The sequence below is a fragment of the Doryrhamphus excisus genome, linkage group LG18, assembly GCF_037039965.1.
Source record: "Doryrhamphus excisus strain RoL-2023G ecotype Guam linkage group LG18, RoL_Dexc_Guam_v1.1, whole genome shotgun sequence".
NCBI lineage: Eukaryota > Metazoa > Chordata > Actinopteri > Syngnathiformes > Syngnathidae > Doryrhamphus > Doryrhamphus excisus.
In genome coordinates this window covers 3,977,032-3,993,029 of record NC_136374.1, presented here as the reverse complement: position 1 = coordinate 3,993,029, position 15,998 = coordinate 3,977,032, and the positions used below count along the sequence as shown (strand labels likewise).

The window sequence follows — 15,998 nt, the reverse complement described above, 5'->3', positions numbered from 1 at the left end:
GATCTATGTTCCCACCCTCACCCATGGTCATGAGCTTTGGGTCATGACCGAAAGAATGAGATCGCGGATACAGGCGGCTGAAATGAGTTTCCTCCGTAGGGTAGCTGGACTCACCCTCAGAGATAGGGTGAGGAGCTCAGCCATCCGGGAGGGGTTCAGAGTAGAGCCGCTTCTCCTTCACATCGAGAGCAGTCAGATGAGGTGGCTCGGGCATTTAGTCCGGATGCCTCCCGAACGCCTCCCTGGTGAGGTGTTCCGGGCATGCCCAGCTGGGAAAAGGCCCCGGGGCAGACCTAGGACACGCTGGAGGGACTATGTCTCACAGCTGGCCTGGGAACGCCTTGGTGTCCTCCCGGTGGAGCTGTAGGAGGTGGCCGGGGACCGGGAAGTCTGGGCTTCCCTTCTAAGATTGCTGCCCCCGCGACCCGGACCTGGATAAGCGGAGGAAAATGGATGGATGGATGGATGGGTCGTGGAAAATGTTCTGAAAGCACGTATTGTTCTGCATTTTGTGTTCTATTTTTTTAAATTGCCAACGTGTGATGGGACAAAGTTGAGAGGTTATTATTTTATTATGGTCAAAAATTACCAAAGCAGTCATCAATAATTTTGTTTTTAAAAGTAATTAAGGTGTTTTTACACATTTCTTGTCTCTCCTATGGGGTTCTTTGTTTTCCTACAATATTTTACAACACCATATGCAAATGTATGCAAATTAGATGATAGCGTCATCTTGAGATTTCTAGGACAGCCAATAGCCACATTTCTTACTGAAAAGTTGGCAACAGTGGTTCGCAGCTGTCCGGGTACAAGTTGGAATTTTTTGTCACCCATTTCAGAATGTGAAACCCATTTATTATACAGTTTCATTAAAGACAGCTGGGATAGGCTCCAGCATACCTGTGACCCTTGTGAAGATAAGCGGCATAGAAAACAGATGGAAATGAACATTCATTCATTCATTTTTAACGGCTTATCCTCACGAGGATTGCTGGAGGGGTGCTGGAGCCTATCCCAGCTGTCTTCGGCCAAGAGGCGGGGTACACCCTGGACTGGTCGCTAGCCAATCACAAGGCACATATAGACAAACAACCACACACATTCATACCTATGGACAATTTGGAGTCGGCAATTAACCTAGCATGTTTATGGAATGTGGGAGGAAACCAGAGTACCCGGAGAAAACCCACGCATGCACGGGGAAAACATGCAAACTCCACACTGACATTTATGTTTAAAATATTATTTTTTAATTGATTAATGTAAGGCAGCACGGTGGTTGAGTGGTTAGACCTCACAGCTAGGAGACAAGGATTCAATTCCACCCTCAGCCATCTCTCATGCTCGCTCAAGCTCATTTTGCCTGTTTTTTTGTTCAAAATCAGGTGTTTTTGCTGAAACCACCCTATGTTCTACTGCCGACTTATAAAGACTCAAAAAGGCTAGAAACAAATTCAAACAGAGAGTGTAAAGCTTCTTGACATTGTTTCAATGTTTATGTAGTCCGAAATCTCAATATTCTGTAGGTCTTGAAAGTTCAGCAAAAATGCCACAAAATTCAGGCAGTACTGAGCTCTCTTGTTTGGTACTGAATGAGTTTGTTGTAAACTATCTCGTTGTAAATATAATGTTTAGTACAGGCATTGTTCAGGGCAGACTTCATGTCGGGTTTGTACCAGGCAACTTGCGGGGCAACTAAGGGGTCCACAGGAGGATCACAGCCTAGCCATTCAGGCACGTCAGAAAGCTTGTCAGAAAGCTTGTTCTTGTACTGCGTAGTATGTCTGTCTGCGTTTGTGATAAAGGTGAGTTAATGGGCTGTTAACGATCGTTCGTGGTCGTATTTATATGCAAATTAGACGGCGAATATCGCCCGTTGTCTTGTGTGCGCCTGACATTTGAAGTTCTAGCTACCTGTTGGCGCCCTTTTCGTCGTGAAGCCAAATACAGTATATGTGTGTGTGTGTGATAATTAGCATGTGCTATATACATATACGTGGCGCATTTGCTACCGGGCCGCACAGAAATAATAACTTATTAACGACTCACTGTCTCCCATCACACCTAGATGGACCATCTCATCTCTACGAAACAAGCTCAGGCCTCCCACTGATTCAGCGGGTGAGTTATATTTTCCCTGCACTTAACCCGACCCGTTTTACATTTTAATGCATAAAAAGAATCACATAACATTTGTTTATTGCATCAAGGCCTTTTCACTATGTCAGGAAACTCTATTTCAACAAAATAAAACCAAAAAAATAATTTTTACTACATTTTAAAATGGTCTGGTTGAAATTATGACCACTGTATTGTTAGGGTCGGTTTTGACCCGGTTATAATAATATTACTATAATGCAATATTTTGAGCCAAAACTGAAATCATAAGAGTACAATTAGCCAACACAATGACAATCAGCTCCTCTTCTCATCATGTAAGCTTCAGGGGATTCTCATTTTGACCGCTTTTCCAATATACCAGCAGAAAAACAATGTCCAGACATGTGAGGGGAATTCACTCATTTGATTGGCTGATTTCACATTTACAATTTGGATCATGGAAAGAATGGCAAGTACAGTGAACCAAGATCTGGACCTGTTCTGCTTTTTGATTTCAGTTTATACTAAAGTTCTGTTGCTGAAAACAATAACTTTTTCTACCTTTAATATATATGGGTCAAAATTGACCCGAACACCATTGATGTTTCTTTAGTGATTAATAATAAAATGAGAAAATAAATAAAACTAATTGATTTAAGAGATATGTTCTAAGCTCTCAGTAATAGCCAGGTAAAAAAAGAACCTTCAATTTATTATGATTCTTTTTTACCATTTTACCATTTTAGGAAATTAAAATTGAGGGGTATAGTGACAAAAAAGGCCTACATGTCCACACCGAAAGTATTAAAACCAACATTTTCATTGAATGAGGAAGCCTAAGAAGGTAACCAAGAAATGAGAAGCAAATTTGATGGTAACATTGTTTTTAGTGTATTTTATAGCAGATTTAATACATGAGTCAAAACCGACCCGTTAACATAAGAGGTGATACCAGAAAGCTAACACAAGAGGAAGGTTAACATTTACTTTTAGCCCCTTCATGTAATTTTGTATTTGCCGTATTTTTCTGCCACACATTGCCGGTCTGTGAAAAAAAGACCCAAATCACACCGGTGCGTAGTGCAAAAAAGGTTGGTGACCCCTGCATTATACTATTCACAAATTAACCTGTTGGATGGAAAAATTGGCCTGTAAAGGAATAAAGTCCATACAGTTCTGCTACTTTGTCCAGACTCACTCTGTGACCGGAGTTGTGATGTGGATGAGGTGTTCCTACAAACCTACCTAACACACATACAGTCCAGTCCGCTCTCCTCCACAGGGTTAAAGACCCTCAGCACCTTCTCGAATAACCGGAATGACTGTAAAATGAGCCGCACAGTCAGTGTAATAGAATAGAATAGAATAGAATAGAAGCTATGTGATAATGATCAGTGTGAGTGGGGACTGGGAGAGGCAAGGGGAATCCATCCCCAGTGTGACTACGTGCTTGCTGTTAGCCCCTATAAACATCAGCACTTGCTGTTTTCAAGCTGCTGATGGCAGAGTCTTAGGTCAAAGGTCGGGTTTTGCTCTGGCATGTTTTTGCCTGCCTGTCAGCGTGTGGTCATATCCACACATCCCAAAATGAAGACAAAATAGTGGCAGCATAAACAATAATAATCATACCCTGCAGTTTGTGTGTACCTGATGTCGTAAGAAGGTGGCGAAATAAACTATGAAGCCCTCTAAAAAAACATGTAACAATGTTGCATGGTTTGAGATACATGCTGTGATCAAGCATTAACACGTACACTGATTTTAACATGTAATAGTTGCAGTATCTTGCTGTATTTTTCCGGGTGCTTTAATACACATGTACTTATGCTAGTTTTGTCAGCAATAGCAGCATAGAAACAGCAACAACACTTACAATGTCCGCTCTCCTTGGGATGGCTGTGTCTTCCAGCACAAGATGTGTGCTCCAGTCCTCAGGTAATGCTGACGGAAAACAAGCATCTTGTTGAGCCTTTGTAGCGAAATGGAGAGCTTGGTGTCCATTCTTCCATCTGTGAATGATGCCGCTGAACCTAGCCGTTAGCAACATGTCGTGTTTTTAAATATTTTTTTCACGTTAGCTGCTACAATAATAATATTGCTGTAGCTTGGTTAATATATAAGTCAGTTATATAAATGACCTTGGCAGTTGATGCAATTCCTACATGTGTTCCAAGTCCTGCAGTACTTACTGCCTCTTCTGTCTGCATGAAAACAGTGTTCAGAGCACATTGTAGTACTGAACACCCGTGATCATTAGTTGAGAAGCATTGTACTGGAGAAAGTAAAATTTTTGCGAAAAAAAAAAAATGGAAGAGAGATGGACCATCTTGACTCTTAAAATGTAGGTTTTTCTTGCAGAGAAATTGGAGTTTTGTGAAAATTTTGACTGGTAGTATACGTACATGGAGTAGTAAAATTCTCAGAGACACTTACTTGAGAACTAACAACAGCGTGCACGGTGGATGAACACAAGCAGCGTGTGGCAAAAATGCCGTTTTTACCTGCATAGCTACACTTGGGAAGGATAACCGTGTGCTACAAATATTTGGACTTGGTTCCGGGCCTTGTTTATATGTCGATATAAATCCGATATGTATCTGATCTACTGCAGTCTGAAGCGTCACATTGCGTACATCATCAAAATGTGTGATTGTTTCTTAACCGCTAAATCGCAGAATCATTTAGTTAAGAAAAATATTTTGCAAAAATTCTTGAAATGACCACAAAAATCAGTGTGACTTTGTGCTGTTGTGCATGCACATCACTTTGCACATTGTATTTTTTTCGATAAAAAATTGGATTTCAACAAGAAAACCAAATTGGCCTCATACTTGGCGTCATACTCTGGTGCCAGTGCGCCACAGAAAAGGAAAGACATCACCGTAGAAGTGAAAATGAGAGCCACCCACCAATACCGGCCACTTTCGGTTCCAACCACTCAACTGTCATGATGCTAATAAAGGCTAGCGGGGTCATGAGACCCTTGTCCTGTTACAAGGAGATCTGGGAGAGGAATAGAAGGTTACCCTTGGCCTGCAAGTCATCCTGTACCTCTACCTCGGCACCTCCTGCAGATTATATTTCAATAAGCATGTCCTCCTTCCTTTGCAAGGACTTTCCATGTGCAAGACAAGCATGGATAAAAGTAAGGAGTCTTTTTATTAGCGTATTACATATTACATGTACATCATGTTATTCTGTGTACTGTGTGCTTGACTGAGGAGTTCTTTTCGGTATAAATTGGATGTACATCACAGTCAGGGAATAGAAGTTGTTCATCCCCAGACCATCTCTGCTTTCCATTACAATGATCTATTTAGTCTCTTCTCTTTTTAAAGTTGTATATGATTTGATGCTCGGAAGCTAAGATGTAGCCATTTCAACATTTGAAGTTGAATCAGAACCAAAAGGTGACAAGAGTCGTCAGTGTCAGTGGTCCGGGTGCCGAATGCTCCTGCAGCTCACATACCGCATGAGGTATTTACAGAAATATTTGTCTCTCACGCCGTAGATGATGGGACTGATGGAGCGAGGCAGGATGTTCACGATGATGTAGCAAGCGAAGAGAGAGTCGCTGACGTTTTGGGGGAACCATCGCAGCAGAGCTTCCTTGAGCAGCGGCCTGGTGTACGAGGCCATGCACAGGAGGACTTGGACGCCGTGCAGCAGGATGGTCTTCCGAGCCTTCTTGCCATCCTTGCTGGCCGTTTTGGCCGTGTAGAGAATCTTGAAGTACGTGTAGAATATGACTAACCACCCCAGGACCAGATACAGGATGTAGGTGATGTCCCGCTTCCTGGAAAGCAGCGGGTTGCGGAAGACGTTATTTCGGAGGCAGAACACGCTGGAAGAGAAGAAGTCAAGCGGCTCGGTGGCCAATGTGACGAAGAGGTCGGGCAGAACCGAGATCATGCTGGTGGTCCAGATCAGAGCAATGAGAATGAGGATTCTGTTGACCGTGCAGACGTTGGCGTGCTGCAGCGGCAGGCACACGGCGATGTAGCACTCGGCCGCCATGCAGGCCAGGTTGAGGGGTGTGTTCTCAGTGACGAAGACCGCCACCAGGATGAAGGCGGCGCACACACACATGTTGATCTTGCGGACGGTGTAGCTGATGACGAAGAGGACCACAGTCAGGCTGACCTGGATCATGTCGTTGAGCACCAGGTGGAAGAAGAGGATGTAGCGAGGGTTGGTGTAGAATATCTGACCACAGAGAAGAACCATGTCACACTTTGGTTTCTGTGTCTTTCAGAGCGTCCATGCATGGGCATGTCTTACCTGGTGTTTGCAGAAGGTGTGCATGAGGCCGATGTTGATGTAGTTGATGGACAAGCCGATCGCGACCACAATCACATTTTTGATGACTGCTTTGGCGAACGTGTCTCGGTACTCCACGACCAAACTTGCATTGAGTAACTGTGCGTTCATGTCGGGCCAGAGTGACCTCTAGTGATGACAAAACAGTTAGCGTTGGTGTGTTTCACACTTGACTACCGTATAAATCACTCAAAAAGGCGTCAGGAAAAAAAGTCACACAGGACTATAGGTTGCATTTATTTACAAATTTATTTCATAAACGTCAAGACCAAGCAGCAGCTCTCATCTGAGCTCCTCCTGGACGACCAAGCTCCTCACCCTATCTCTTAGGGCGGGGTGTCGAAGTTGTGCCGTGTAGGGGCGAGACACTGCAGCTTTTCCTTCCAGATGGTCACTAATGTAGGTGGTTTTAATCAGGGGTCTCAAACATGCGGCCCGTGGGCCAAATGTGCCCCGCAGGACACTAGTTTGAGGCCCCCGCCTTGATATGAAAGTTTAATGTTAGTGCGGCCCGCGCAAGTTTGATATGGATCCTGTATGGTATCATGTACCCAGAAAAAATTATTACGTTTGATTAATGTTCATGTTAAAGGTTAAATAACTGTTAATAGTTATCCTCCCTATCCGTGTGGAAGTGGTAAGTTTTTGGCTATTTAAGTTTAAAGGAAATAACTTGAAGGCTACCGTTTAGGTTGCTAGCTCTCTAGTTTGCGAGTTAGCATGTGTCTCAAGACCCTGCAGTTGCGCAATATGTTGTAAATAAAAAAAGTATAAATGTAAATATAGTTGTGTTTTGTCATGTCTACAGGGCTCTAATAATGCTTTGTTCATTTTAATCTGAAAAATATAATTTGTCTACCCACTAACTATATGTGGTGTCTTAAGTTTTTATTATTTGCCATTTTATTATTATTATTATTATTATTATATTTATTACTGATTGATTGATTTTCTTTATTCTTGATTTGTTTATTTATTTGTCATCTTATTTTGTGCAGAAAAATAAAAATTAAAATATTTGAGAACAGTGGAATGTTTTATCAGAGCTTTTATTGTAGAAAATCGGAACCAAAGCACTGAAAAAGTTTGTATATTTTTCTGTTTTTAATAAATGCGTTTTTTGGGGTTTTTTTTTGAAAACCTGATGCGGCCCAGCCTTGCCCAGACCCTAGCTCCAGTGGCCCCCAGGTAAATTGAGTTTGAGACCCCTGGTTTTAATGATCAATACCTATTTCAGGTCATGAATTAAATCATCTGCTGGAGAAGCTGGTTGGAGAGAAAAGGTGCACTGTCTTGACCCTCAATTGACGTGTGTCTGGGAAAGTCATTTTGGTTGCTCGTATCTTGTTCTGAGTCAGTAAAATGTCAATGGCTTATAGTTCTATAGCACTTTTCTACCTTCAAAGTGCTCAAAATGCTTTCCCACTGTTACCACATCCCACAGCGACGCAGAATCAGGCGTTTGGCATTCAGTATCTACCCAAGGATACTTTGACATTGTCACGGGAGGACTGAGGATCCAACCCACCTGAGCCTTGCCACCACGGCAAATTAACATCACAAGCCAGCGAGTTCAACAAGCAAGTTAGCGGTAAGCAAGTTCACCAAGCTGCCAATCTCATGCCACATCACCATTGTTGTCACAAGCCTAGAAGGCTCACACTACTCAGATGTGTGAGTTTCAACAACATTTCACAACAAAAACCTGCAGACTTTTGATGGTGACTTTTATGGATTGGACTCCATAGTATTTGATCCAATGTTACTAACACAGCCTCCATGATGTCCTCATCCTCTAAAAAGACCAGAGAACATGATTCCATTTAGAATTGAAATGACAACAACAACAACAAAAAAGCCTTCTGAAGTAAAACAGTTGGTCTTCAACCTGTGCCCTTGTGGCAACACACCCTCCACCTCTGTACATACCAGGGGTTTAACCGCACATGTACTACAAACCTTTGATATCGAACCTTCAGTCCAGCCCACGGGTGATACTGTTTCACTTTGAAAAACAAGTTAAACAAAAGCTAAGCAGTGTAAAGTTTGACATCCCCCCCATCCCACTGTACCTGAAATAAACCAAACTGTGACCATAAAACATCAGCTGACACGCACCATGAAGTCAGTAATGGTCCCCAAGGCAAAAGATGCAAACGTCCATGAAAAGCAGTGAAATTGAAGAAGACAAATATAAACGTCAATACTTAAAAGTCTAACTGTAGCATGACAGTAAGGTTGTATATACAGTACTGTATACAAGCATCAGTGGGTCCCAATGTCAGTCAGGAAAAGAAGAACATCAATGGTCTACTAACTCCATAGATCTAGATAGACTAAAGGTGTAGTGAAGCCAATCAAAGATGAAAAGGAAGGCGTCCGACTCACCTGATCGTCACTCTCTACTCGTGCCGTGCACCCGCGGAGTGGCCACCTTTTATGCTGCATCGGTGCACGTGTGTGTGTGCGTGCACCTTGTGTCACCCTCTCCTCACACCCCAACCTTGCTTCACGACGAAAATTCACTAGCCCCCTAATGAAGGCCAAATTTCATATGCGAGGCAGGAGTTTTTACCGTCTGCATGTATTATTACTATTGTTGTCATTGTTATATTCCTTTTTTCCATAGTCTCAGGGTACCTAAAGGCACATTTGAGATCAGTACCAAGGAGAAGGAAGGCATTGGAAGTTGGTACAAATAAACCAGGCGTATCCAAACATTCAAACACAGAGTAAGAAATGAAAGGATGCCACTTTTGTAAAGCAACATATGTTGATAAGCTAAGAAGTTATATACGGTTCATGAAGAAATATTAGTATCTCTATTTCTCTTGTTTTAATATTTAAACTCCATGTTACTAAAATAACACCATTTTCATTAATCATATTGCATTGCATATTTTACTTAAATTTATTTACTTTATTCCCAAAAATTGCTGTTTTTCTCATTCTGGCTGTTTTTGCCTATTTCCTTTTTTCCACTACATAATTAGTAATATCACCACATTAATGCTTTAATATTATGCTACTAAAATGTTTGACATTATTCTTGTCAAATGACAGCGTATTTTTTCATTTTTGTTTTGTTGTTTTTGTAGTTTTTTTTTTAAATTCACACATTAGAATGTGCTGCAGGCCAGTTAAGAAAACAGGCTTGGGCTTTTTACAAGTTGGAAGTAGTCGAGAGTAGAACCGGGATAGGACCGAACACCCTGTGGCCAAAAGTATTGGGATGTGGGATGTGTCCGTATACAGTTAGGTCCATAAATATTTGGACGGATACAAAGTTTTTCTAATTTCGGTACTGTACACTACCACAATGTATTTGAAATGACACAGTTGAGATGTAGTTCAAGTGCAGTCTTTCAGCTTTAATTTAGCGGGTTGAACAAAAAGATTGCATAAAAGTGGCAGGAATTAAAGCAGTTATTAAACACAATCCCTTCATTCTCGCAACGAAGTTTCTCCAACTTAAAAGATCAAGTTCACATGACTTATTGCTTTGTTTTGGGAACTTTCTTTATTAGGTGAAATAAACAAATATTTTTGTTGTATCAACAATAGAACTCAAGTAATCTCAACTCACTTTTGATTTAGTCTAACTAATTAGCTGAAGTAAATTAAACTCACAATTAAATTGATATTAATTGAAATAATTTGTTGAGTTGAGATTACTTGATTGACATTGTTGATGCTACCAAAATATTTGGTTATTTGGCTTAAAAAATGAAGTTCCCACAACAAATCAATAAGTCACGTGAACTTGGTCTTTTAAGTTGGAGAAACTTAGTTGTGTGTTGAAATTTCGTGAAATAATTTGCTAGATTTAATCAAAATTTGAAGGCAGCGAGGTTACAAATTTTTTTTAAGTTGAGTCAACTTGGAATTTTTTACAGAATGTATCAGCTTCTTGAATGCAGTAGTCGGGGTTGAAATCAGACACAAATCATAATGAGAAATGCCATGTTTAATCAAATATTTTACTACAAAACAATAGGCTACCAAACAGAAATTTGGATTAAAGTCAAAAAATGCCTGGAACAATTTATTTTGACAGCATTAAAACTTTAATGTGTTGTCTTTAAAACATTTTTTATGTTTTACATTAGCATAGAACAATATGTCAGTCATCTGTCAGTGTGTGGTGTGATATTTGTGATGGATGTGTGTGCGTGCGTGCATGTTCGAGTGGCACCATCACAAGTGTCTGAGCATGTGCAAAACACACTCTTGTACAAGTTGGCCACACCCACATTTCAAAGTAGACTGAACTATTTTATTAGTTGGGAGGATAAAAACCTAACATTTCTAGTTGTCTCAACTTTTTGGCAAAATATAGTTGACCTGACGCATACAAATAAGTTGACGGAATTAAAAGCTAAAAAAAATGTTTACAGTGTAGGCCTTTCTGTCCTAGGTTTAGGCTTTAACCAGTGAAATGCATGCTCAGTTGAGTTGAGATCAGGTATATGAGATCAGAATATTCCACTTCTTTGCTTTTGCTGTATGTTTTGGGTCATTGTCCATCTGTATTTTGAACCCCACCCTATCAATTTGGCTGAATTTGATTGCATCTGTGCAGGTAGAATATCTGAACACCGCAGAATTCATCCGGCTGCTTCTGTCCTGTGTCACATTATCAATAAACACTAGTGACCCAGTGCCACTGGCATCCATGCAGGCCCAAGCCATCACACTGCCTCCCATGTGTTTTACCCAGGATGTAGTGTGTAGCGTGTAGTACTTTTTTCTTGCCATCATTCTGTTAGAGCTTGATCTTGGTTTCATCTGTCCAAAGAATGTTGTTCCAGAAACATTCTGGCTTTTTTAGATCGTTCTCAGCAAAGTCCTATCTACCCTTTCTATTCTTCAGACTTATGAGTGGCCTGTACCTTGCAGTAAACCCTCTGTATTTACCTTAGTGCAGTCTTCTCTTTATGGTAGACTTGGATAATTATACGCCTACCTCCTGGAGAGTGGTGTTCACATCACTGGCTGTTGTGAAGGGGTTTCTCTTCACCGTGGAAATGATTGTGCCATTATCTACCACCATTGTCTTCCGTGGATGTCCAGGTCTTTTTGCGTTGCTGAGTTGACCAGTGCCTGCTTTTTTTCTCAGGATGCACCAAAATATAGATTCTGCCACTCCTATTATTGTAGCCATTTCTCTGATGTTTTTTTTTCTGTTTTCACAGTCTTAGGATGGCTTAGTTCACCTGCATGGAGAGCTCCTTTGACTGCATAAGATAAGATATGCCTTTATTCGTCCCTCAGTGGGGAAATTTGCATTGCACAGCAGCAAGAGTTCAGAATCAGTTAAGCAGTACAAAATACACAATATAGAAAAATAAACAATATAAACAACCCAAGTATGAACAAAATCAACAGTTTTACCCAGAGTTATATCCAAATAATGTATGCAGGTAATATGAAACGAGATGAGATATATGACCAGTCTATACACTGAGATCTTGCTCGTGAGTTAATATGAGGCATGTTGCCTTCACAGCAAAATCTTCCGAATGCAAACACCACACCTCAGATCAATTCCAGGCCTTATATCTGCTTCATTTATATTAATATAATGAATGAATTGGCCAAAACTGCCCATGAAATAGCCTTTTGGTCAATTGTCCAATTACTTTTGGTCCCTTTAAAAAGACGGTGGCTGATGTTAAAGAGCTGAAACTCCTAAACTAGGGGTCTCAAACACACGACCCGCGGGCCAAATGTGGACCGCAGGACACTAGTTTGAGGCCCCCCCTTGATATGAAAGTTCAATGTTAGTGCGGCCCACGCAAGTTTGATATGGATGCTGTATGGTATCATGTACCCAGAAAAAATTATTATGTTTGATTGTTCATGTTAAAGGTTAAATAACTGTTAATAGTTATCCTCCCTATCCGCATGGAAGTGGTAAGTTTTTGGCTATTTAAGTTTAAAGGAAATAACTTGAAGGCTACCGTTTAGGTCACTAGCTCTCTAGTTTGCGAGTTAGCATGTGTCTCAAGACCCTGAAATATGTTGTAAATAAAAAAAAAAAATGTTGTAAATAATTTTAATCTGAAAAAATAATTTGTCTACCCACCAACTATATGTGGTTTCTTAAGTTTTTATTATTTGCCGTTTTATTATTATTATTATTATTATTATATTTATTTATTACTGATTGATTTTCTTTATTCTTGATTTGTTTATTTATTTTTCATCTTATTTTGTGCAGAAAAATTAAAAAATAAGATATTTGAGAACAGTGGTATGTTTTATCAGAGCTTTTATTGTAGAAAATCAGAACCAAAGCACTGAAAAAGTTTGTATATTTTTCTGTTTTTAATAAATGTGTTTTTTTTTTTGGAAAAGCTGATGCAGCCCAGCCTTGCCCAGACCCTAGCTCCAGCGGCCCCCAGGTAAATTGAGTTTGAGACCCCTGTCCTAAACCCTTCATCCAATTTGAATGTGGATACCCTCAAATGAAAGCTGAGAGTCTACACTTTATATCCACGTCCATTATATCACTATCTTTGGAGTATGTTTCAGTAAAAGGGTAAAAAAAACTAAACTGGTGTCAGTGTCCAAATATATATGGACCTAACTGTGCTTTTGTCCACATAGTACTTGGACTCCACGTTAAAGTCAAAGCTTAGTGACGAGTCTCCTGGTAAAGGCTGACATGTTGTTTGTGTGGAGAATACAGAAGGTTGTCTTCAATATCATCAGAAGGAATAATAAGTCCCACTGATGGCACTGATGGCACTGAGGTCACGTGATGAGCACATAATCGCCTTAATGACGACTAAAGAGACTCCTCGTTGGGTCTCCTTTGAGGTTGAGTGAAATGTCAGCTGCTCCCTTGAGGGCCGCGCACTCCCTGGAAGACAAAAGACGGAGGTCATTAGCAGGCTCGCAGGGGAGAAACTTACGGGTCTTGGAGTGTCAACTGAAAACGTGACCTTTGATCTCCACGATCCCCCGCGTTCGAGCTCACCAGGCTTGTCACGATAACAGATTTTGCTGGATAATCTTTGTAACAATGATACAGTGGTGTCCCCTGATCCACACCCAGGTCTTCCCAATCTCCTGACTGTGTGGCCTACATGCAAACCACTCGTCCACCGTGCGGCCCAGTTGTGTTCTCATTGATTAATATTTAAATTTGTTATGAACAAATGTTATGTGATTCTTTTTATGCATTAAAATGTAAAACGGGTTGGTGCCGAACCTAACACAAGACGAGGGTTAAAAAATCATGCATTGTGATTTCCTGACTTTTTCGGATTATGTCTCTCACAGTGACCATGCACCTGTGAAAATGAACATCTTAAAACACGCAAATAGAGGAGACCCACCCACTAATATTGGCCGCTATTTCGGTTCCAACCACTCGACCGTCATGGTGCTAACGGATGCTAGAGGGGTCATGGGATCTGTGGGGTAACGCTTTATTTTGAGGTGCCTTATAAATGCTTTAATTTTAACTACTACTTATTAAGCCTTATTACAAGCACCTAAATAGAAAGCGTCACCGATCCGTGCATTGTTACAAGGAAATCTAGGAGAAGAAGCGATGGTTCCTTCCAGACTAGCCTGGAAATTGTTCTAAAAAGGTAGAAAGTCATCCACTACCTTGGCACCTTTTATATTCCAATAAGTCTCTCCTTTCCTTGCAACACCCCTTCCCCCTTCCATTGTTCAAGACAACCACAGGGATAAAAGTAAATATGTTTTGTACTTGAGTTGACTCTTTTTATTAGCATATTTTATATGTACATCGTGTTATTCTGTGTACTGTGTGCTTGACTGAGGAGTTATTTTTGGTATAAATTGAATGTACATCACAATTAGGGAATACTAGAAGTTGTTCATACTACAATTATCTTTTTCACTGTAAGCCTTGATACTATGGATATAATCTCGTTCTATGAATTTTTAAGGAGGCTTTTTTGTTGTTGTTGTTGATTTGGTGGCGTCAAAAAGAGTCAATGAAGACTTTTTCTTTTGTTCGGAGTCAGTGGTCCGGGTGCCGCATGCTCCTGCAGCTCACATACCGCATGAGGTATTTACAGAAATATTTGTCTCTCACGCCGTAGATGATGGGACTGATGGAGCGAGGCAGGATGTGCACGATGATGTAGCAAGCAAAGAGAGAGTCGCTGGCATTTTGGGGGAACCATCGCAGCAGAGCGTCCTTGAGCAGCGGCCTGGTGTATGTGGCCATGCACAGGAGGACTTGGACGCCGTGCAGCAGGATGGTCTTCCGAGCCTTCTTGCCATCCTTGCTGGCCATTTTGGCCGTGTAGAGAACCTTGAAGTACGTGTAGAATATGACTAACCACAGCAGGACCAGATACAGGATGTAGGTGATGTCCCGCTTCCTGGTAAGCAGCGGGTTGCGGAAGACGTTATTTCGGAGGCAGAACACCCTGGAAGAGAAGAAGTCAAGCGGCTCGGTGGCCAACGTGACGAAGAGGTCGGGCAGAACCGAGATCATGCTGGTGGTCCAGATCAGAGCAATGAAAATGAGGGTTCTGTTGACCGTGCAGACGTTGGCGTGCTGCAGCGGCAGGCACACGGCGATGTAGCACTCGGCCGCCATGCAGGCCAGGTTGAGGGGTGTGTTCTCAGTGACGAAGACCGCCAGCAGGATGAAAGTGGCGCACACACACATGTTGATCTCGTGGAGGGTGTAGCTGATGACGAAGAGGACCACAGTCAGGCTCACCTGGATCATGTCGTTGAGCACCAGGTGGAAGAAGAGGATGTAGCGAGGGTTGGTGTAGAATATCTGACCACAGAGAAGAACCATGTCACACTTTGGTTTATCTTTCTTTCAGATCAGTATTACCTGGTGTTTGCAGAAGGTGTGCATGAGGCCGATGTTGATGTAGTTGATGGACAAGCCGATCGCGACCACAATCACATTTTTGATGACTGCTTTGATGAACGGGTCTCGGTACTCCACAACCACACTCGCATTGGGTAACTGTGCGTTCATGTCGGACCAGAGCGACCTCTAATGATGACAAAACAGTTAGCATTGGTGTGTGCATGCATGGTGGAGATGCTACGTTCACACTTGACTTCCACACTGTATACATCACTCGCTTGTATTCGCTATCTTGTTCTGGATAGGCTAAATGAAAATGGATTTTCACTTGTATAGCAATTTTTTTCCCTTCAAGTTCCTCAAAGCGCTTTGACACTGCTGCCACATTTACCTACTGATGACTGGGGATCAGTAGCAACTGGGGGTTCAGTATCTTGCCCAGGGATACTTTGATATGGTCATGGAAGGACTGATGATCCAACCATTCCACCCATGTCCAACAAGCAAGTTAAAGCATGTTCACCAAGCTTCTGATCTCATACCACATCACTGTTGCGTCTGTTTACGGTAATGTTCACTCCTTGGTTCACGTCAGTCAATATGAATGAACATTTTAAAAAACATGTTAAACAATTATATATACATTTTTATACATAAAATTCAAGATATAGTCTACAAAACACAGTAAATGCTCACATTTTACCAAAAAAACAACCTGCAGATTTTTGATGGTGACTTTTATGATTCTGACTGC

The 15,998-nt window shown here is 41.3% G+C and overlaps 2 protein-coding genes across 2 annotated transcripts; both read right to left on the bottom strand.

Moving 5' to 3' along the window:
• Positions 1–5,529: 5,529 nt before the first annotated feature.
• On the bottom strand, positions 5,530–6,545 carry LOC131106257 (odorant receptor 131-2-like). Its single transcript, XM_058055159.2, has 2 exons — positions 6,382–6,545; positions 5,530–6,306 (listed from the first exon to the last, which is right to left on the bottom strand). Exons 1-2 carry the CDS (start codon positions 6,529–6,531, stop codon positions 5,530–5,532), a joined length of 927 nt encoding a protein of 308 aa, XP_057911142.2. The 5' UTR covers positions 6,532–6,545.
• Positions 6,546–14,425: 7,880 nt separating this feature from the next.
• LOC131106602 (odorant receptor 131-2-like) lies at positions 14,426–15,412 on the bottom strand. The gene is made up of 2 exons (XM_058055825.2): positions 15,263–15,412; positions 14,426–15,202 (listed from the first exon to the last, which is right to left on the bottom strand). Exons 1-2 carry the CDS (start codon positions 15,410–15,412, stop codon positions 14,426–14,428), a joined length of 927 nt encoding a protein of 308 aa, XP_057911808.2.
• Positions 15,413–15,998: the final 586 nt, after the last annotated feature.

Coding starts and splice junctions, on each gene's coding strand:
- LOC131106257 (XM_058055159.2), bottom strand. CDS start 6,531: ATGAACGCACAGTTACTCAATGCAAGTTTGGTCGTGGAGTACCGAGAC. Junction 6,307..6,381: donor ACACCTTCTGCAAACACCAG/GTAAGACATGCC, acceptor CTCTGTGGTCAG/ATATTCTACACCAACCCTCG.
- LOC131106602 (XM_058055825.2), bottom strand. CDS start 15,412: ATGAACGCACAGTTACCCAATGCGAGTGTGGTTGTGGAGTACCGAGAC. Junction 15,203..15,262: donor ACACCTTCTGCAAACACCAG/GTAATACTGATC, acceptor CTCTGTGGTCAG/ATATTCTACACCAACCCTCG.